Source organism: Protopterus annectens, chromosome 4.part0 (assembly GCF_019279795.1).
Source record: "Protopterus annectens isolate FY-2018-M chromosome 4.part0, PAN1.0, whole genome shotgun sequence".
Taxonomy (NCBI): Eukaryota; Metazoa; Chordata; order Ceratodontiformes; family Protopteridae; genus Protopterus; species Protopterus annectens.
In genome coordinates, this window is record NC_056733.1 from 1,038,238,904 (window position 1) to 1,038,260,847 (window position 21,944).

A 21,944-nucleotide genomic window follows, 5' to 3' on the forward strand; every position below is an offset into this window, starting at 1 on the left:
ATTACTTCAAAATTCATTGTCTCAAAGTAAACTGATTTGCATTTGATTATTGAGAAAGTCTGACTAGGCTAAAAAGCAGACTCCTTTTCAGTAGAGGGCTAGGAAATAAAAGCTTCACAGTGCATAACCATTAGTTAACTGCCAAACTGTCGTTTACATCGACAGTTTGGTAAATAACCATATATTTTATTTATTTATTTGTTTATTTTGCTAATTAGCACCCCCCCCACACACACACACCTATTCCAAAATAAAAAGAACAATGGCACTTCTGACTATGCATTGACATGACTGCTAGTTTCCATAAGCCACCACAAAATAGATAACCAAGACAGAGCCCTGACAAAATAATGTGACATAAGGCCCTCTGGACTACCATTTTCATCAGGATAAACCACACATATGGAGGGACCTCCTTCTGTTAGGCATACTCTGACACCTTTAGATGATCTTTAAAGTAGGAACTAGGTCAGACTACAACAAGAGTTTAGAAGCTGAGTTAATAAGCCCATTACACATTATTAAAGTTCCTTATACTTTGGAATAAAAAAAAAATAAGTTATGTCTTACCATAACGTTCCATCTGTGTTGTAGATCTTTATTCATTCATTACTGTTAGGACTTTGGTTCCATCCTCTGAACTGACACGGCCGTTACCAAGCTCGCGCCAGCCAACAACTCTCAGCTAAGTCCTACCCACAATGCCCCTCTCATAGTCTCTTCAGATCAATTTGCCCGCCATTATAGTATAGAAGTAATAAAAGTGACAGTAGGAGGCTCTGTCTGAGCAAATACCTTAGCTAATAAAGAAATCCTAAAGTCCACCAGGAGTCCAGGCAGGGGGAAGGAGTGCGAGAAGTCATGAATGAATAAAGATCTACAACACAGATGGAACGTTATGGTAAGACATAACTTCTTTATCTGATGTTGCAAATCTTTATTCATTCCTTAAGTCAATAGATTTATTAATGGAAAACCCAGAAGTGACCTTCGGCAAAAAGGAGGGGTCAGTATGTAGGGACACTCTTTCCCTATGAAAAATCAAATAAGGTCTCTTGACACTCAAGGCCTGCAACTAAGGTATTCTTCTCGCTGAGGTAAGGGCTATTAGAAGTAGAGTTTTCCAAGTCAAAAATTTCATATCACATGAGTTAGAAGGCTCAAAAGGAGGACTTGTTAATGACTGAAGCACCAATGTCAAGTCCCAAGGCTCTATAGGAGGCTTGACAGGAGGTTTAATATGTAATACTCCTTTCATGAAGGTTTTGCACAGTTGATGTGACATAACAGATGAATTGTCGATTCCATTGTGAAAATTTGCAATAGCTGCTAAATGGACTGTAATAGTCAATGCTGAAGCTTCTGTGTACAACAGGGTAGTGAGATATTGTAGGATCTTCTGAACAGGCATGGAAAAGGAGTCTGTGTTATGTTCTTTGGCCCATCTAGAGAACCTAGTCAATTTACTAGAATACATTTTCCTGGTGGAAGGTTTGTTTGAAGCCAGAAGAATCTTGCAAACGGGATAAAATATCAGGTAGCCTGGCAATCATTGGAAGTGGAGAAACCAAGTTATGAGCTTGAGGCTGTGGAGACTGGGGTGAATCAGTGCCTGAGGATGAGAGCAGACCTTGGGATTGATCTAGGATCCAAGGGCTGTGAATCAGATGAGGCCATAAGAAAGGGAACCAGAATTGACGGGGCCAATAAGGGGCAATGAGGATCACTCTGCTTCTTAACCTTTCAGCTTTCTGGATGAATTTTGGAATGAGAGGAAAAGGGGGAAAGGCATACAGCAGACCCGGGGGTCAATCGTGCGTCAGAGCATCCCTCGGTGACTCCCTCTGAGAGGGGATCAGGACAAAATAGCTTCTGGATTTGTTGTTTAGGGGAGAAGCAAACAGATAGCAGCAAGGCCTGCTCCAACAGCGGAAGATCTGATCCGCTATTATAGGACTGAGAGACCACACGTGAGGCATCATAATGTTCCTGCTCAGATTGTCAGCAATAAGATTGGAACTCCTGGGAATGTGTGTTACTATGAGAAAGATGTCGGAAGCCATCGCCCAGTGCCAAATTCTCATGGCCTCCCGACACAGGGGGTAAGACCTAGTTCCACCTTGTTTGTTGATGTACTAGACGACTGACATGTTGTCCGATTGAATTGCAATGGTCCCAGAAGGAAGGGATGTGTGGAACGCTTGCAATACTAAGAGAACTGCCCTCAATTCCAGGACATTTATGTGCAAATTGGCCTCCATGGGGGACCAGGTGCCTTGGACTGCCTTTCCCTGGAAATGTCCCCCCCCCCCATCCTACCAGGGAAGCGTCCGTGGTCACTGTGGCCCTGGGCTGGGGAAGGCAGAACGGCTGACACCAAAGATTTGATTCTGGCTTCATGCACCAAAGCATTTCTTTCTTGCAAAGGTTTGTAAGGCGTATCATGTGGTTGAGTGGGTGGGTTAAAATCGACCATTGTGATGAAAGGAGCTACTGTACTAGTCTCATGTGCAACCTCGTCAGCGGAACTAAGGTAATAGTTGCTGCCATAGATCCCAAAAGCTGTAGTACAAGGCGTGCTGTAGTTGCTGCCACAGATCCCAATAGCTGTAGTACAAGGCGTGCTGGTTCAAATGTCTGTGGAAGGAGGACTTGAATATGGCTTCTTATTTTTGAGAGCCTGTGAGGAGGAAGGGAAGCTTGACAGGACATTGTGTCGAAGATCGCTCCGATGAATTCCAGTGCTCTTGTTGGAGACATTTGTGATTTGTCCATGTTGATCATGATACCTAGGCGAAGAGCAAGGCCTTGAGTGTAAGAGAGACTGAGAATGAGAAGATTCCTGGTTGTGGTGGTAAGGATGTTAACACTGAAGAAGTGGAAACCTGAAAGCTTTGCTGTTGTTGAAAATAAAGTGAAGAGAATTTAACTGAGCGCTTCTGCTATACTTTTTTTCTTTGTTTGGTCTTGTGGTTCGTACTGGATGCAGTTTGCCACAGTAAAGGTATTTTTTGCTGCTTGTGGTGGTAAGGAGCCAATCGTATAAATGTGGAAACACCTGGAATCCTTGTAGTCCGTGATGATCTACCATGACTGCCATACATTTGTTGAACACTTTGGGGGCTGTCAAGAGACCAAAAGGCAGTACCCTGAACTGATAGTGACTGGCTCCCAGCCAGAAGCTGAGAAATCTCCGGGAGTGTTTGTCCATCTTTATGTGGTAATATGGGTCCTGGAGGTCTATAGAGCACATCCAGTTGTCCTTCCCCAGAAAGAGGAGGATGGACTGTACCATGACCATCCGGAATTTTTGAGGTTTTATGAATTGTTGTAGTAAGCTGAGATCCAGGATTGGTCTCTAGTTCTCTGTCTTTTTTGGCATTAAAAAGAACCTCAAGTAAAACCAGGATCCTCTCTAGTCTGGTGGGACTGGCTAGATGACTCTTTTTCTTAGCAGCTTTTCGATTTCTAAGGCTGCATCCTCCCTCTGACTGGTGGGACATTGGGGATTCGTTTTACGGGTCTGGGAGTAAGATTGAATGGGATATGATAGCCTCTGGATATTATTGTCTGCACCCACGCATCTGTTGTTATGAGTTGCCAGGCCTGTAGGTGCAGGGAAAATTGATCCCCAACTGCTTCCAGAGGAAAGCAGTTGGGCCACTGTTCAGGAGTGCTGGAAGGGTTGGCCAGAGAAGGAATCTCTAGTGCCCTGGTTGTGCAGACCCCCAATTCCCCAAAAGGGGCGTCTTCCGGATGAGTTGCCCCCTCTGCCCTGGGGGGATTGCTCACCACGAGTGTCAAGAAAGATCCTTGGGACTTCTTGAACCACAATTTTCCTCCTCTCTGGTTCCTGGAGTAGGATCTCTGGGGGGTGGAAAAACATATGCCCACAGCAGACAAGGTCTTTCCGTCCTTCTCACTATGTGATAGTGTGTCTCTTACTTTGGGACCAAAAAGGGAAGATTCGTCAACAAGCGCATTGACAAAGGAAGATTTAAAGGGGTCCGCAAAGTCATACAAACGTATCTAAGCATGCTATCTCATGACGATGCCTGATGCGGCTGCTTAAGCTGCCCCCTTGGTAGTGTGATAGATGAAGCGCATAGAGGAGTTCGAGATGGATTCCAGGGTAGCTAGCTGAGAGGTAACAGTATCATGCACCTCCTCAGGCAGTACCCCCGCCAAAGAGGCAGACATTTCTGAGATTAGGTCTCTTTGGAGGTGAATAAAGTGTGCCAGATAATTCAGCGACCGAGTGGCAAAGGTCGCTGAAGCGTCGGCCTGCTTCCCCAGTCTGTCCATAGTCCGAGACTCCCTGTTTGGGGATGAACAGTGGAACTATCTTCTGACAGTTCCCTCTTGGTGGCCACCGCCATGACCATGGAATCAACTACCAGCTGCTTGGACCAATTGGGCTGGTCTTCAGGGGTGGATAAAATTTTATCTGGCCTCCGGGAGACAGGTTCTATGTTGTCTGAGGCCTTCAGGCATGCTGCACAAAAACCAAGTGATACTGTGGAAACGCACTCAAAACCACCAATAAATCCAAAACAAGAGTGCTATAACCAGAGCTGAACCCAAAAGTACAGTTTTGTACCTACCATAAATGTAGATGTTCGAGTGTATACACTGCTGCAGTCATTACACTTGGATTATCCTGCCGTCAGGCGGTTCCCCAGTCGGCCTGAGTTCCAAAGTCTTGGTCCGGCGTCGGTTGCTGTCGCCTCCTCCCTGACGTCAGTGCGACAGGGGTATATAAGATGCAGCCGATGCCATTTTCTTCAGTTTTTCTTGCCCCAGATGTCAGGTGCCTCTAAATAGGTAGGCAATTCCAATTGCTAATAAAACATACATAAGAAAAGCAAACAACAACTTGCAGCTACCAACAAATACTCCCCATAGGTAGTAAAGGATAGAAGACATAGGTACGTACCAGCCAGTAAGAGGGGAAGGAGGGAGGGTAACCTGGAGTGCAGCAGTGTATACACTCGAACATCTACATTTATGGTAGGTACAAAACTGTACTATGTTCATCGGGTTATACTGCTGCAGTCATTACACTTGGGTAGAATCCCAAAGCTGAGGTAGGGTGGCTGGTTCTATAAGGCATTAGGGGTGGCTATAAGGCCCTGCAGCACTGCAGTGGCGAAGCCAGCACTGGATTTAGAGTATAGAGGCAGATGGTAATGCTTGGTGAAGGTATGTACAGAACTCCAAGTTGCTGCTTCTAAAATATCCTTGGTAGGGACTCCCCTGAGGTAGGCAGTTGAAGTGACTGCCCTGGTGGAGTGAGATCTAATGCTGCTAGGTACAGGTTTTCCATGGTATGTGTAGCAGAAACGTACGCAATGTCCTATCCATTTTGAAATAGTCTGTTTTGAAATGGCTGTTCCCTGTGCTCCTGCAGCATATGCTACCAATAATTGCTCAGATTTTCTGAAAGCTTTGGTTTTGTCCAAGCAGAAGCATAACTGCCTGTGAATGTCCAAAGAATGCAGTAGTCTCTCCCCTTTATTCTGTGGTTTAGGATAAAAACTTGGCAGGTGAATAGTTTGGTTTAGAGCCACACTGGATACCACCTTTGGCATAAACGTAGGGTTAGTTCTTAAAGACACCCTGTCCTGGTGGAAAATGAGGAAAGGTTCCACTGCCATTAGTGCCTGTAATTCTGAAACTCTTCGTGCTGATGTTATTGCCAAGAACAGAGCAGTTTTCCAAGAGATGCATTTTAATTCTGCTGCATTAGCTGGCTCAAAAGGAGGTAAAGTTAATTTTTCCAAAACAAAGTTGAGGTCCCAAGTTGGAGTAGGTGCTCTACGGGGTGGTCTTATGTTTTTAGCCCCTCTGAGGTACTGTTTTAACACAGGATGAGAGAAAATTGGTGGATCCGTGTTGTAATGAGCAGAGATGGCAGAGGCGTGGATCTTGATGGATGAGAAGGAGAGGCCTTTGTCCAGCATCTCAGTTAAGTATTGTAGTATCTGAGGAATGTTTGGGACAAGAGGGTCAAGGCTGTGAGCTTGGTTCCAGGCACAGAATATCTTCCATTTATCTGAATAGGCTTTCCTGGTACTAGGCCTTCTGGCCTCCAGAATGACATCCATAACAGCTTTGGAGAGAGGCATTGCTTGCTTGACTAAGGAATCTTCCATGCAGCTAGGTTTAAGGTCTTTAGCTGGCTGTGTAGTATTTGATTGTTGTGCTGAGTCAGCAGATGTGGGATTTGAGGCAAAATCCAGGGTGGTTCTTGTGCTAAGCTCCTTAAGATTGGGTACCAGTGCTGGCGTGTCCAGTCTGGTGCAATCAGGATCATCTTTGGCTCTTCTTGCCTGGCTTTTATGAGTACCTTTGGCAGGAGAGGTAGTAGTGGGAAAGCGTATACTTGTAGGTTCTCCCAGCTGAAAGAGAGGGCATCCACTTTCCATGCTTGTGGATGGTAACTCCTTGTGCAGAATTTTTGTAGCTGGCAGTTTATTGGGGATGCAAACAGATCTATGTCTGGGCTCCACCATTTCTGTGTTATCATTCTGAATATTTGTGGATTCAATTCCCATTCGTGGGGATCCATGATGTTTCTGCTTAAGTCGTCTGCCAGTGTGTTTTTCTCTCCTGACAGGAATTGTGCTAGCAGATGAACTTGAAGTTTTATAGCTGTGTTCCACAAGGTCATTGCTTGTCTGCATAGGGGGCAGGAGTGAGTGCCCCCTTGCTTGTTTATGTACCACATAACTGTGGTGTTGTCTGTCTTTAGCAGTAGTTGTCCTGGATGCAGCAGGTCCTTGAAAGCTATAAAGGCATTTTGTACAGCTAACATCTCTTTTTGATTGATGTGAAGATGCCTTTGTTCTGCGGGCCACGTGCCCTGAATACATTTGCCTGCCATGTGTGCTCCCCAGGCATAATCTGATGCATCTGTTGTCAGTGACTGCCTGGCTGTGGGTTGTGTAAAAAGCTGTCCCTTGTTGAGGTGACAAGCTTGAGCCCACCATTGAAACTCCTGTTGAAGGCAAGGGATTAGTGGTATAACTGTTTCCAAACTTTGACAGTGTTGAGACAATACATTCTTTAGGTACCATTGTAGTTTCCTCATATGCAGTCTGGCATATGGAATTAGTAGTATGCAGGATGCCATGTAACCCAAGGCCTGCAGAATTTTTCTTGCAGGGAGTTGGATCTTTGTTGCCATCAATTGAAAGTATTGAGTCAGTTGTCCTTGCTTGTCTGGCATGAGATAAGCCATCTGGGCCGTTGTGTTCAAGCTGGCACCCAGGAATATAATCTCTTATGAGGACACTAGTTTTGATTTATTTTTGTTTACTGTGTACCCCAGGCAACTTAATAACTTTTTTACAAACGCCAGATGCTTTAGAAGAATGTCCTTGCTCTCTGCTTGAATCAGGCAGTCGTCCAGGTACGGATAAATTTGAATTCCTTTCTGTCTGCAAAATGCAATTACTGGTGCCAGGCACTTTGTGAAGACCCTGGGCGCAGTAGATACGCCAAAGGGCAGTGCAGAGAATTGGTAGTGCATTGAACCAGCTATGAATTTGAGGTATCTTCTGCAGTTTTGTCTGATAGGGACATGCAGGTATGCCTCCTTGAGGTCCAAAGTCACGAGCCAAGCTTTCTTGCCCAGCATGGGAAGAAGCTGCTGTAGTGTCAACATTTTGAATTTCGGAACATCCAGGTAAGTGTTTAGAGATGAAAGATCCAGAATGGGCCTCCAGGCTTTGTCCTTTCTGGGTACCAGAAAGAGTCTTGAGTAAAATCCTTGTCCTTGCTCCTGTGATGGTACCTTTTGAATAGCTCTCATATCCATGAGTGCTGTAATTTGTTTTTGAGCCTCTGCCCATTGATTTGGTGGCAGATTTGGCATTCCTTTTAACCTTGGCAGAGTGTGAAAGTGGAACCTGTAACCTTGAAATACAATGTTGAGAACCCATTTGTCTTTGGTGATCATTTGCCAATTGTGGTAGAAGAGTGCCAGTTTTCCTCCCAAGGGGGCTACCAAGAGAGATTTGTTTGGCAGCTGTAGTGGGAAGTCATTGGAGCTGCTTTTTATATGGTTGGGGCCTGTCTTCCCCTTCTTTCTGGCCTGATGCAACCCATTGTTGAGGCCTGTAAGGACCTTGTGTTTGACCTCTACCTCTTGGACGTCTGTATCTTCCCCTTTGAGGTCTGTCTGTAATTGGAAAGGACCAATTCTTAGTTGGTCAGTTTCTGCTAAATCTAGGAGGCTGAACCTGTAAGAAATCCTTCACTGTTTGCATAGATTTTGCCTTATCCTCCATTTTTTTAATACCTCTTCTGCCTTAACTCCAAATAACACCTCCTGCTGCAAAGGTGCATCCAATAATTTTGCTTTAACATGATCTGGTAACGTATGTTCTTTTAACCAAGCATGTCTTCTAATGACAGAGCCTGTAACTACTGCTCTGCAGGAGGCCTCTAGAGAATCAAAACCACATTGCAAAGTATGCTTTCCCACTTGTTCAGCTGCTACTATTGAAATTGAGGTCTGCTAAACTTTGAATGGTTTTGAATGTAATAAAATGTTTAGCCAGGAGATGGCATTGTACCCCTGATTTTATATACTTCACAACATGACATGAAATGAATAGTGATAGTTTTAAACTAATTTTTATCATACATAGGTTTTAAACAAAATGGATGTTTACATAAATATTTATTATTTTAACAATTATTTATTAAAGTTTTATTAGTTTAATGAGAAACACAAATAATAAGGGGAATGCTTTACATTGAGGTTTAATAGATTGTTGTTTTAAACACAAAAATCATTGGTTCTTTCAAATTTATTTATTTTATTTATTTATTTATTTATTTATTTAACATTTGTTGACTGGGAAAGTCCGACTGGGTTCCACAGATCCTGTTTTCAGTGGAGGCCTGGGGAGAAATGCTCCAGAAGCATGTCTTTAGAATGTGGGAGGAACCCGGAGTACCCGGAGGAAACCCACGTGAACGCAGGGAGAACATGCAAACTCCACACAGAAGGCACCCCAGCCGAGAATCGAACCAGAGAACCTCTTGCTGTGAGGTGACAGCATTAACTGCTGCACCACTGCGCCGCCCCTGCACCACTGCGCCGCCGCAAGAACAAATGCATTTACTTCAATTTCATTGGTGTTTTACTGATTAATTTCAATATATATATAACTAATTGAATCATACACTGGCCATCTGATGAAGTCTTTACTATTGGGACGAAAACGCGAATGTAATGAGTGAAGGCGTTTATGTTTTATTGGCTGCTTTGTGATGTCTTATCGGCTGTTCTGTGTGGATTTAATAAACGTATCTTGATATACCTCGTTTGGGTTCAGCTGTGGTTATAGCACTCATGCTGCACAAAAAGTTTAATAAACTCATCCACAGGTGGGGTCACCCAGGAAGTAGACGGCCGAGCACGGAAGGCCTGCAAGAACACCAATTCCTCCGAAGGGTTGGAGGGCTTCCAGTCTCCCCTCTGCTTAAGGATCTCGGGAATGTCTCCAAATGAGACATCTTCCGGGGGAGACTGTGGGGACCCTTCTCCCTCATTGCAATTGGTGGCTTCAGTGATGGATTCCTCAGGGGAATCAAGATGCTTTCTCTTGCAAAGTTTCTTCCGGGGTGGCTCCCCAGTGGGATCTTCTGAGGAGGAGTCCGGAGAAAGGGTTCCCTTCAAGGGAAGGTCTTGCGGCTCCCGTGCTCGGGATCCCAGAGTAGGGGGTTGGGACAGCTGTATGCTAGAGGGGGTGGGGGTTCTGGTGTTGATGCCAATGGTGCCAACTGCAACCCTGTTGAAGCAAGTACCCTCTCCATCACCTGGAAAGCAGGGCCGCACGAGGAGGGATGGGAGCCTGGAACTGAGAAGGACAACCTCAGAACTGGGGTCACACCCTTCCCTGAGAAGTCCACCTCCAGGTGAGGAGCTCCGAGAGGACTGGTAGCTGTTGGGAGAGCCATGGCCATAGATGGTGCAACCGAAAAAATAGGAGCTGAACTAGGTGCCAACAGCCCAATCAGTGCACCAAGAGTGCGCCAGTTCCAAAGGAGCTATTGCACCAAGAGTAGTCGGTGCCAACAGGGAAGCCTCCGCTGTCGGAGCTGAGACAGAATGCACAGGGATGGCCACCGATACTGAAGTAGCCGAGACCTGGGAGGAGGCTGGAGGAGGATATATAGGTGAATATGACGTGACAGCTTCCATTCCAGGAGGGAAGGAAGACCTAGTAGGGGTGGGTAATCCTCTAGCTGCCAAAAGCTGGTCCACAATCCTCACTACAGCTTGTTCTGAAAGACTCCTGGTGGATCTGAAGGAAGCTGCCGATGGTGATTCTGGTCTCTCAAGAAATGGACTACATTGTTGTCCCAAAAAGGGGTCATAAGAGGGAGAATATCTGGTTCTGGGAAGGTGTTCGACCTTCAGAACCGACGGTGTCGGTATCAGTGGAGCCGTATAAGACATTGGCACTGTGGCTGGGGTTGGTGCTGATGCAGGTACAGTAGTCGGAGCCTGTGTCAAAAACCAAGGTCAGCACCGAGGGGGATGGTGCCGAAGTTGGTACAGTGGTTGGAGTCAGAATTAATGGCGGCACCAAGGGAGAAGACATGGAGCCTGGTGCCGAAGTAGTCTGCGCCAAAGGCGAGGGAGAAGCCCAGTGTCAACTTGGTTCCAAGGAGGACGGAAATGTTGGAACCGAGTGACTCAGTTTCTCTTTATGCTTTTTTACATCCTTATGCTTAAGAGGTGGTGAGACCTCTGTCCCAGAAAGAGCCTCCGAGAAGGGTGTTTTTAGCATACCCTTCAGAATAAGCTTGTTCTTAAGTTCAGCCAACGTACGGTTGCTGAAGCTGGAACAAATATCACAAGATACATTGATGTGGTCAACGCCCAAACAAGAAGCACACCGGGAATGACCGTCTGAGTTGGGCATCTTATGCCCACACTTAGCACACTGTTTAAATCCTAGTTTTACTTTATCAGACATCATGGAAACTACACAAACACTATAGTCCTAAACTACAATTTAACCAACCAAAAAACAACAGCAAGGTTATAGAAGAAGAAGAGTTTTTTTTTTTAAGAGATAGAGAAGGAGGAGTACCAACAATGGTACTAAGAAATACCACAAAAAGGTAGGGAAAGGGCCTACCAAAGGTAGGGGAGAGGGACAGTCCCAACGATGGTATGAAAAGAACTACCGAAGGTAGAGGGTAGGTTTCAGTAAGAAAGTATATAAATTTAAAGGTGAAGAGATAATCTTAAGGGAAAACTGACTAGAGGAAGGTAATTATATAGATAAATCACAAAAAACACTACACTTAGCTTGAGAGAAGGCTGGCACATCTGACGAGGAATGCGGCAAACGAGATCTGGAGAGACTATGAGAGAGGCATTGTGGGTAGGTCTTAGCTGAGAGTTTCTGGCTGGCACGAGCTTGGTAACGGCCATGACGGTTCCGAGGATGGAACCGAAGTCCTAACAGTAAGGAATGAATAAAGATTTACAACATCAGATTGTTTATTATTCAGTCTATATATAAAATAGGCTTTACCTATTTTCTTGTAATCTCCTTTGGATGAGATTCCATCATATCTGCACTAAAGTAGTACAACCAAATTTTGTGTACTTCTGTAATCATTGAAATATTGTATTTGACTCTTTTGTTTGTACTTTTTTGTCTTCTGCACCTGGGTCATAGCTGAAAAGGGCCCAAGGACCAGCCCACCCACACAGTCATCAAAGAGGAAAATAAATAAATGTATTTTCAGTAAACATTTACTAAAGAAAATGTAATACCAAAATAAAAGAAGGAGCCTTTACTACCTTATTCTGTCTGTGTTGAATTCTATCATTTCATTGTCTTTCTTCCAGAAGATCTGGGGTTCTGGAACAGCAGACACTTGGCATTCCAGTCTAGCCGTATCCCCTTCATAGACTGTCACATGTTGCGGCTTCTGGATAAAACCGGGGGCTTTTCTCCTCTGTTGAGCTTTTTAATGGAAAAAAACACACAGAAAGTCACCCTTATGAAATTTTAAGTCGCTCCAAATATTTATCAAGTTTGTTACCCTAACTGCAATCATGGAAATAAAAGAAGAAAGAATCCTGCTGAGCACAGAAAGCTGCATCATGCACATTTACTTCACAGCTGTTATTCATTTTATTACTTTACATGAATAATTTCATTTTAATCACATAGTGTGAAGACAAGGGGCAGTAACTGGCTGAAAACACTGGTAAAATGGTATTAGTAAGTGGCTAAAGTGGCCAAAGGGCATATTCTGCATGAGGGGAAAGTGTAGTAAACATACTGTTGCTACAGCTTTGCTGCAAAAATAAATTGAATATTGACTTTTTAGCATTTTCCTTTTCACCCCAAATTCTGAACTTAATAAAACAAGATGCAGTCTATTACATTTACCATTGGCATTAATGTAGATGTACTGCTAAAGTAACTTAGGGAGGATAAGCCATCGTCCCATTGCTGAAAAAAAAACAGAAGTATAACCTGGAACTCAGAAAAGACAGGCAAAATCCACATGTACAATAAAATATGAAGCAGTTATCAAAAGGAGTGAAATGCATTGCATCACAGGGAGAAATGCATTCTGATGTCATTTGTTACATTTGTAACTGGTTTGTTGTAACATGGACACGCAAGATTTTTTTACTTTAGCTTATGTCTCAATAAAGACTCTTCACAACATAAAAAAAAGTAAATAAAACATTTTTATCAACCAACAAGTAGAACAAAACTACAACTGTTCAGCACAGTACCGGAAATTCTTTGACTGTGGTTACTCATACTAATCAGCTCAGAAGCCTCTAAAAGCGAGTAAGAGTCTATGCGGAATACTGTTACTAACTGTGATATAATGTTTTGTCAACACCTGAAAATGTGCATCTTTAAGGGACATTTTGCACTGCTGACACTTCAGTTTGCCTGCTGTTGGTTTTGTCACATATGTACAAAATTCACATCACCTACAGGCCATCCTCATGGTTGAATCCTCTTGAAGGAATTCCCCCAATGATACAAACTTCAAAGCATGACCTGGATTGACAGATCATGTAAAGCTTATTGTGTCTTGCAAAAGTATTCAGTGATAGCTCCACAGTTACTGCACAAGTATCATCTAAGGATGCATAACTGAAGAAGGTTGCATTCCTGAAAGTGGCCTGTGAGGCAGCCAGGGCCCTGACAAAATGAGCTCAAGGCTTCACTCATTAAAACCTATTGTCTTTATCATAATCACATTTGATGTAATTTGTAAGCCATTTTGCTAGAGTTATCTTAAATCTTTGGAATTCGCACTGTTAACTGCACAGAACCCAAAAACTAGATATTTTCTTCTTACTTTTCCTACTGTTGATCAAGAGTTACAGGCCCTATCCATGGCAAAAAAAAACACAGCTTCCATGGAACCTGATAGTATGCCAGGGTGTATTCTGCACCATCTCCAGCAAAAACTGGCTTCACCATTGAGCACCCTATTCAATCACAGCCTAAGTACTGACTTCATTCCAGCAGAGTGGAGAACCTCCACTGTCATCCACTTGCACAAAGGTGGTGCCACTACTGACCCTGGAAACTATCACCCCCTTAGCTTGACAAGTCTGATCTGTAAAGCCATGGAGCGTATTATTATGGATCTCATAAACAAAGACATAAGCAATCTCCAAGCACTTAACCCCACCCAGTTTGGACTCGTCAAGGGCAGATCTTGCCTGTTGAACCTGGTTGACTTCTTTGAGACTGTCATTAAGGCCCTGGATGAGGGAAAGTCAGTACATACAGCTTACTTTGACTTGGCCAAGGCCTCTGACATAATCCCCCACTCAGGGAGGATTGAAAAGCTAACACAACTTGGTGTAAATCCCTATCTCATCAGGTGGGTGGCCAACTGGCTCACTGACAAGACCCTCAAAGTCAAAATAGGCACCTCCACCTCCGATAGCAGACCTGTCACTAGTGGAGATCCCAGGGATCTGTCCTGGGACCCCTACTGTTTGGCATCTATTTCTCAGAGGTACAGGCAAAGACAAAAGGCCTGTGGCTGACTATTTCTGCTGACGACTGTAAATTGGGTGCTGTCATTGACTCCCCAAATGATGTTAACATACTGCAAGAGAGTCTCACAGCAACTAATGACTGGTGCCAAAGTCATGGCTTCAAGCTAAATGCAAAAAAATGTATCATCATACTATTCGGCAAAACATGACCCCTACTGATTACCACATCAATGGCAACCCCCTAAGCACACAAACTGCGGTGAGGGACCTGGGCACTCAGGTTTATAACAACCTCACATTCGACCATAATGCAGTGGCAGTAGTCAGAAAAGCCTTTTACCTGGTTCATCTCATAAGTAAAGGGATTGCATCCAGAAAAAAGGAGGTTAGTAACTCTCTATACTCCTCCCTCATTACACCAATAATTGAGTACAACGCCCCACTTGGGATGTGCCTCTCCAAACATCTGCACCAACCGGAAAGGCTGCTGAAGTACCTCACAAACAGAATCCATGGCCTCCAACACCTGTCCTATGCAGACAGGCTCAAATCACTATCACTCTACTCTGTATCATACAGACTGCTCTGGGGTGATCTGTGTCTCGCTTACAAAGTGATCAAGGACCCTGCCCTACTAGAGATGCTCCAAATCCGTAAGTCTAATCCCTCACACACTACCCGCTTAAAAGGCCTGAACCTAATATGTGACATTAACAAAACCTGCTGGAGAGACAGGTTTGTCTCCCACAGGCTGCCCCGTCTCTGGAATAGACTTCCCATACACGTCAAACAGAGCACCTCGCTGACCCTCTTCAAGCGCAACCTTGATGAGTGGATGGGAAACCACAAATTTGTCCCACGGGTTCCACCAGTGTCCCTCATTGACAGGGGCAACAGGTGTTGACTGAGGTTTCTTTTTAGGGATAAACTTTTGGCAAGGCTTGTAAGGCCCCAGGACCATTAGCCTAGTAACCTCCTATGATCCTATGTTGTTTTAACTTTCTAAAATTTAAGATCTGATGTTGTCAATCTTCATCTGTTCTTGACAGCTGGGTTATGGTTCCGATCCTAGGAACCGGTTCGGTCATTACACAGCTCATACCAGCCAAAAATCTCTCGAGCTAAGAGTCTACCCACAATGTACCTCAGATCTCGTTTGCAGCTCTTACACCAAGACGCATCGGCTGATCCTTCTCTCGCAGCTAAGTAAAATCTTAAAATCTTAGAGTTATTTATCTATCACTCCATCTATCTTAAATATTTTTCCTTTAATATCCTATTTCTACCCACCTTTGTTGTGCGAGTGAGTATTTTTCTCATTGGTATCCCTCCTACACCTGTTGGTATTGCTCATCTAACATTCATGGTAGTTCCCCCTCTCTTTCTCTAACTACCGATTGGTAATTCTTTCTACCATCGCTGGTAGAATTCCTTTCACTCTTTCTTCTCCTGTGAGTGTGTGTGTGTGTGTGTGTGTGTATGTTTGTGTATGTGTACCTTTCTTTTGGTTTTCTGCCGTCCTCTTTTCCAATATGGCAGAAAAGTCTAAGAGTACCACCGGATTTAAGCAGTGCCAACAGCACAGCAGAAAAATGCCTAACTCTGATGGGCATGATTGTTGTGTTTATACTTAGAGCACTCTCAATTCAAATAAGTAACACCCAATCTGCCAGGGCTTCAGTTCTAGGATTTTGCTAGAGCGTCGTAATTAATAAACTCATACTTAAAGGGTTTCCAAAAGCCCCCTTTTAAGAAGCTTTGTCCAAGGCTGATCAGTCTCCTAAAGCCTCTGGTTCAAAAGCTAGTCATTAGGTGCCGACATTTCCATCGGCACTGACACCTAAGAAACACAAGTATCTATCTGTTGGTTCCTCTTTGAGACTGAAACCAAAAGTTCCAAAACTCATGGAATGGACCGATTCCTCCACACCAACTACTTTGGCCCCAGTGACACTGGCTATAGCACAGGCACCAATTATAACACCAGTGTTGGCACCGTCATGCTTAAATTCCATGTTGATGCCGACTTCTCATGCTACACCACAGGTTATACCACCCACTTCAGTGCCGAAGACAGAAGTTCTCTATGCACCTAGGATGAGATATTCCCCATCTATTGACCCCTTCCTGGGTCAACTTCCTAATAATTTATGGAAAGACCAGAATCTCCCTCCTGACTGTTTACTCCTCCAAGAGTCTTACTGAAGTAGACATAGTGAGTTTGGTGGATCAGCTAATGACAGCTAGGGGGTCTTCCTGCTTCTTCTCAGCCCCATCTCTCACCTGGAGCAGAGGAGTATTCACCTACCACTTCCAACATATATTCTTCCTCTGACCTCCCCAGAGGCATTAGAGTCTTCAACTCGACCACTCAGGCTCCTGTGGTCTCAACACTGACAACATACTTGTCTTCAGTTCCGGACTTAGTTCTGACTCCCTCGGTTCCCCTGGAACCGATGGGTCCCCAGGATCGTGCCTTTGCTGTTGGGTCTGGGGGTGGTTGAGTTGACTCCTGTTTTTTTATTTGGACTCATCCTTACCTCTTCAACTTCGATGGCTGGAGGTCTTTCCTTAGCTCCAGCTCTGGAGGTAGGTCTCTTGGGGTGGGGTCTCACCCCAGTTCCGAGTTTGTCTGTCTTGGTTCCGGGTTCCCATCCTTCCTAAGGGTAGGCCTGCTTTTCAGGCTATGGAGAGGACTTTGGCCACTCCAGTTTCCCAGGTGACTCCTGTGTTACTGGAGTCTCAGCCCATGACCCCTGCTTACCCGGAGCATCCACCAACCTCTGTGCCTGGACAGTGAGCTCCAAGGATGCAAAAGATTCTGAATAAGGATCACCCCTCTTCCGAGTTCTCTCCAGATATTCCACTGAAGAGCCCCCTTGGAAGAGGCTGTGTAAGAGGAAACACCTGGACTCCCCTGAAGAGCTGAAGAGTCAGTCACTGAGGACACGGACTTCGATGATGGGGAGGGTTCCTCCCGGTCACCTCAGGAAGACGTCTCCTTTGGAGACATTCTAGAGATCCTTAAAGAGAGGGGTAACTGGAATCCCAAAGACACTACCTCTGAGGAATCCATTTAATTGCAAGCCTTTGCAGCTCGCCCATCTACATCCTGGGTGACTCCTCCTGCTGACGATCTCATTAAGTTGATTGCTCAGTGGGCTTGGAACGCCCCTGACTCCACAGAATAGATTCCCTGGAGACCAGATAAAATACTCTCTGCTCCTGAGGATCACCAGCACTGGGTGAAAGGAAAAGCAGTAAATGCTATGCTGGTGGTGGAGGCCAATAAAAAGGAACTAGCTGAGGAAAGTTCTTCTGTTCATCCTCCTAACTGGGAGTCTAGGGCGATGGACATATTTGGAAAGTGGGTTTATGCATCATCGACCTTCACCCTTAGGTCCTTGAATTTCATAAGACATTTCACTAGGCTCCAGAGGGATCTGATCAAGGAGCTTTTGGACACACTAGCAGGAGCTGTATCTGATGAGGTCCAAGAAAAAAATGGCCTCCCAGTTAGCTACCCTGAAGTCTATTTCTAATTTTTCTATGAGGCTCACTGCACATGCAGCCAGAGGGGCGACCAGGTCAGCCGGTTCAGGTGTTGCAATTAGACAACATGCTTGAATGTGCCTGTGTGAGTTTGCATAGCCATTCAAGTCTTCCTTTGTCAATGCTCCTTTTGATGATCTTTTTTGTTCGGCCCCAAAGCTAAAGAAACTCTAGCCACATGTGAGAAAGATGGAAAGACCCTGTCTGCAGTGGACATACATTTTTCTGCTCCCCAGTGATCCTATTCTAGGAATCAGAAGACTGGGAAGATGTGGTTCAAAAAGTCTCAGAGCCTTTGGAGGACACACATGGTGGAGACTACCCTCAGGGCTGAGGGAGAAGCTCTAATGGAAAATGCAGTCCTAAAGGCAGGAGTAGCCCACGGAATCAGGGTTCCAGAGATTCCTTCTCTGGCCAACCCAACCAATGCTACTGAAAGGGGGCCAGATTACTTACCTCTGGAAGCAGTTGGGGGAAGATTTTTTTTTTGCACCCAACAGCCTGGCGACAAATAACCACAGATGCCTGGGTGCTGAGAATTTTTACCAGAGGTTACCTTATCCCTTTCATTCTTTATCCAAGAACTAGAACATGACTCCCCGATGTTCCACCCAGTCAGAGGGACCAAGCAGCCTTAGAAATACAAAAGCTGCTAGAAAAAAAGAGTCATCCAAGAAATCCCAGCAGACCAGATAGGATCCAGATTTTACTCAAGGTTCTTTTTAGTGCCAAAGAAAACAGGGGACAGGAGACCAATACTACATCTCAGCCTTCTAAACAAATTTATTCAACAGTCCAAATTCCATATGGTCATGGTTCAGTCTATACTTCCTTTTCTAGAGGAAAATGATTGGATGTGCTCGATACACCTTCGAGATGCGTATTACCATATAAAGATGGACAAACGCTCAAGAAGGTTCCTCCGCTTTTGGCTGGGAGCCAGTCACTTTCAGTTCAGAGTGCTGGCCTTTGGACTCATCACAGCCCCCAGGGTGTTCACCAAGTGTATGGCAGCAGTAATAGCTCACTTGAGACTGCATGGATTCTGGGTGTTTCCACATGTAGATGACTGACTCATCACCGCCTCCACCAGACATCTACTGCTTCAGACAACAGAATTCACTCTACAGTTGTTCCTGCATCTAGGCATCATGGTCAATCACAGGAAGTCTCAACTGACTCCCTGTCGGGATCTGAAATTCATAAGAGCTCATCCAAACACCCTCTCATGTGTAGCTTCCCTTCCCCTTCACAGATTACAAAAAATAAAATCCCAGGTACATTCTATTCTATGCACAGACAAAGTATCATCCCTATTAGTGCTTCAGGCATTAGGGTCCATGGCAGTGACCATCACTCTGATCCCGCCAGCAAGATTTCACATGAGGTTACTACAATAGCTTCTTGCAAATCAATGGTCTATTTTAACCGACCCAATTAAACACCTCATTTTTATCATCAGTCATTGCAAAAAAGGACCTATCCTGGTGGATGGAATCTGAAGAGATTATTTTGGGGCACCCCTTTGTTCCTGCTCAACCCAAGGCCATAGTTACCATGGATGCTTCCCAGATGGGCTGGGTGGGGAGCATTTTCTGGGAAGGACATTCCAAGGCACTTGGTCCCCGATAGAGGCCAATCTGCATATCAATGTCCTGGAGTTGAGGGCAGTGCTATTAGCATTCCAGGCATTTCAATCTGTCCTCCCTCAAGGTACAACTGCAATCCAATCAGACATTTCTGTAGTCTGGTACATCAACAAACAAGGGGGAACCAAATCCAACCCCCTGTGTGGAGAAGCCCTCAGAGTGTGGCAATGGGGCATTGCCTCCAACCACTTTCTGATAGCAGTGCACATCCCGGGGAGATCAAACATGATAGTGGACAAGCTCAGCAGATGCATTCTACTGTCTAATGGTGGTGTCTCAATCCTGATATAGTGAAAAGAATTTTCCATTGTTGGGGCCAGCCTTGCTGAGACCTTTTTGCATCTCCCCAAAACAACAAGTGCAGAAGCTACTTTGCCCTAATCTCCCCTCAGGGGGGAGTCTCCAAGAGATGCTCTTCTCCTCGATTAGCCCCCATGTCTCTTTTATGCCTTTCCTCCTTTCCCTCTGATCCCACTACTTCTCAAGAAAGCAGCAAAGTGATCCTCATTGGACTCTGTTGGCCTTGACAATTTTGTTTTCCCTTCCTATGGCCTCATCTAGTTCACTGTCCATGGATTCTGGACCCAGTTCCAGACCAACTGTCTCACCCACAGGGATTGGTGCATCCAAATCTTCTAAGTCTCAAGCTGGCTGCTTGGTTTCCCCACTTCTGTTAGCCACCAGGCATAATGATATACCAGCCCTGGTCAGGAAAATTCTGCTGGCATCTCATACACCATCCACCAAGAAAATCTGCTTTAGTAAATGGAAGAGATTTTCAATCTGGGCTTGCGATAATGATCTTAACCCTTTTTCTGCTCCTGTGAGAAAAAGTTTTAGAATTTCTACCAACCTTTTTGCAGAAGGCTCTTCTGCCTCCACAGTTCCCCATGGGATCTAACTTTCATCCTGCAGTCACTGGTACTTATCCCCTTTGAGCCAGCGGCAACATGCGACTTAAAAGTTTCTTTCCTCTACAAGTAAAACTTTCCTCTACAACTTCCGGAAGACAAGTGTCCGAGTTGCAGGCCTTATACTCAAAACTCCATTAGTTAATTTTTCATAAGGACAGAGTTGTACTCAGAACCAATCCATCCTTTCTTCCAAAGGTAGTTTCAAAGTCCAATATTAATCAATCCATGGACTTGCCAGTTTTCTTTTCCAAAAGGGGAATATTGTTTACACTTGCTGGATGTTCACAGACAATTACATTTCTACCTCAGCAGAACTAAGGAAATTAGGAAATCAGAACAGTTGTTCGTATCCTTTTCTGGCCCAACTTTAGGGAAATCTGTTTCCAAAGTTACCTTGTCAAAATGACTGAGAGATTGTATTACTTACATTTACAATAAAAGGAATCTAAAGCAACCTGTGCCTGTGACAGCACATTCCATCAGATCAATGGCCACTTCAGCTGTTTTCCATTCCAAGGCTTCCATAAGTGAAATATGTGCAGCATCTACGTGGGCTACTCCACATACCTTTATTACTCATTACAAATTGGATCTGGTCTCCAGGGTGTAGGCTTCCTTTGGTTCTATGGTTTTCAGGAATATCCTTCCATAGGGCAACCCAGGATCTAAAGTAGCTGGGGACTTTGTCCCAACTGTGAAGAACAGATGAAGATTGACAACATCAGATAAAGAAGTTATGTTCTTACCATAATGTTCTATCTGTGTTGTCGATCTTCATCTATTCTTGGCATCCCACCCTCCTTCCCCCTCCTGTAGATTCCTGGAGGAGTGAACCTTGGTCCTGGTGGCTTGTTAGGACCCACCTTGGACATGGCTTCTTCATTTTGGATAAGTTTCTTCCACCTTCCTATGAGTCTGCAAACTTGATCTGAGGTACTTTAGAGAGGGACATTGTGAGTAGACTCGACTAGATATTTGGCTGGTGTGAGCTGTGTAAGGCCGAACCAATTCCGAAGCTTGGAACTGAAACAAAACTGTCAAGAACAGATGAAGATCGACAACACAGATAGAATGTTATGTAAGAACATAACTTCTTTTTTTCTGTCACATTTGTGCAATGTAACAGACATTCTCCCTTCTTAAGATAATTTGGGAAGGATACCGGAATATTTTTTTTTTCAATAATAATTCTTTATTATTTTTCACCTTAGTCATATAAACATTTGACAGAGAAATACACAGGTAATTTCCAAACAAAGCTTCTAACAACAATCTTACAACATATATACACTATTTACATGAATGCTTCCATATTTTAGCATAAAAGTACATATAAAGATTCTTATCTCCAGGGATAGTATCTTGTAATAATATGGTTCTTAGTAGAGTTGGGTTTTATACTATATATAACAAGGGAGTTTTCTAGCTTCGGTGCATTAAGCCAGTATAATATTGAAAATTTGCTCCCAAATCTTTAGATTATTTAGATGTTTGCTATGATTATTGATTACATATTTGTGGGCTGTTATATGTTTTATCGCTAAGATCTTAAAATTGTCCCATGAAGTTTGAGATGGGTTCAGCCAATTAGTAGCTATGTAGAGTTTCATTAGCAGGAAAATATTTATAAGTATGATCATTTGGGATGTAGACAGATTATTTGGAGGGATATGCAATATCATAAATTTCCAAGAAAGCGTTGAATTTTGATATCCCATCTTTTGTAGTTGTAGTTTTAAGGAATTCCAAAGTTTATATATACATTTACAGCTCCAGAACATATGTAAGAGGTCAGCAGTT

The 21,944-nt window shown here is 44.2% G+C and overlaps 1 protein-coding gene across 1 annotated transcript in view; it reads right to left on the reverse strand.

The window, feature by feature from the left end:
- Positions 1 to 21,944, reverse strand: part of MYOT (myotilin) — a 1,852,166-nt gene that overhangs the window by 84,303 nt on the left and 1,745,919 nt on the right. Inside the window, exon 15 of the mRNA XM_044068976.1 lies at positions 11,840 to 12,005. Within this exon, the coding sequence (XP_043924911.1) occupies positions 11,840 to 12,005 (166 nt within the window). The remainder of the gene's footprint in view (positions 1 to 11,839; positions 12,006 to 21,944) is intronic.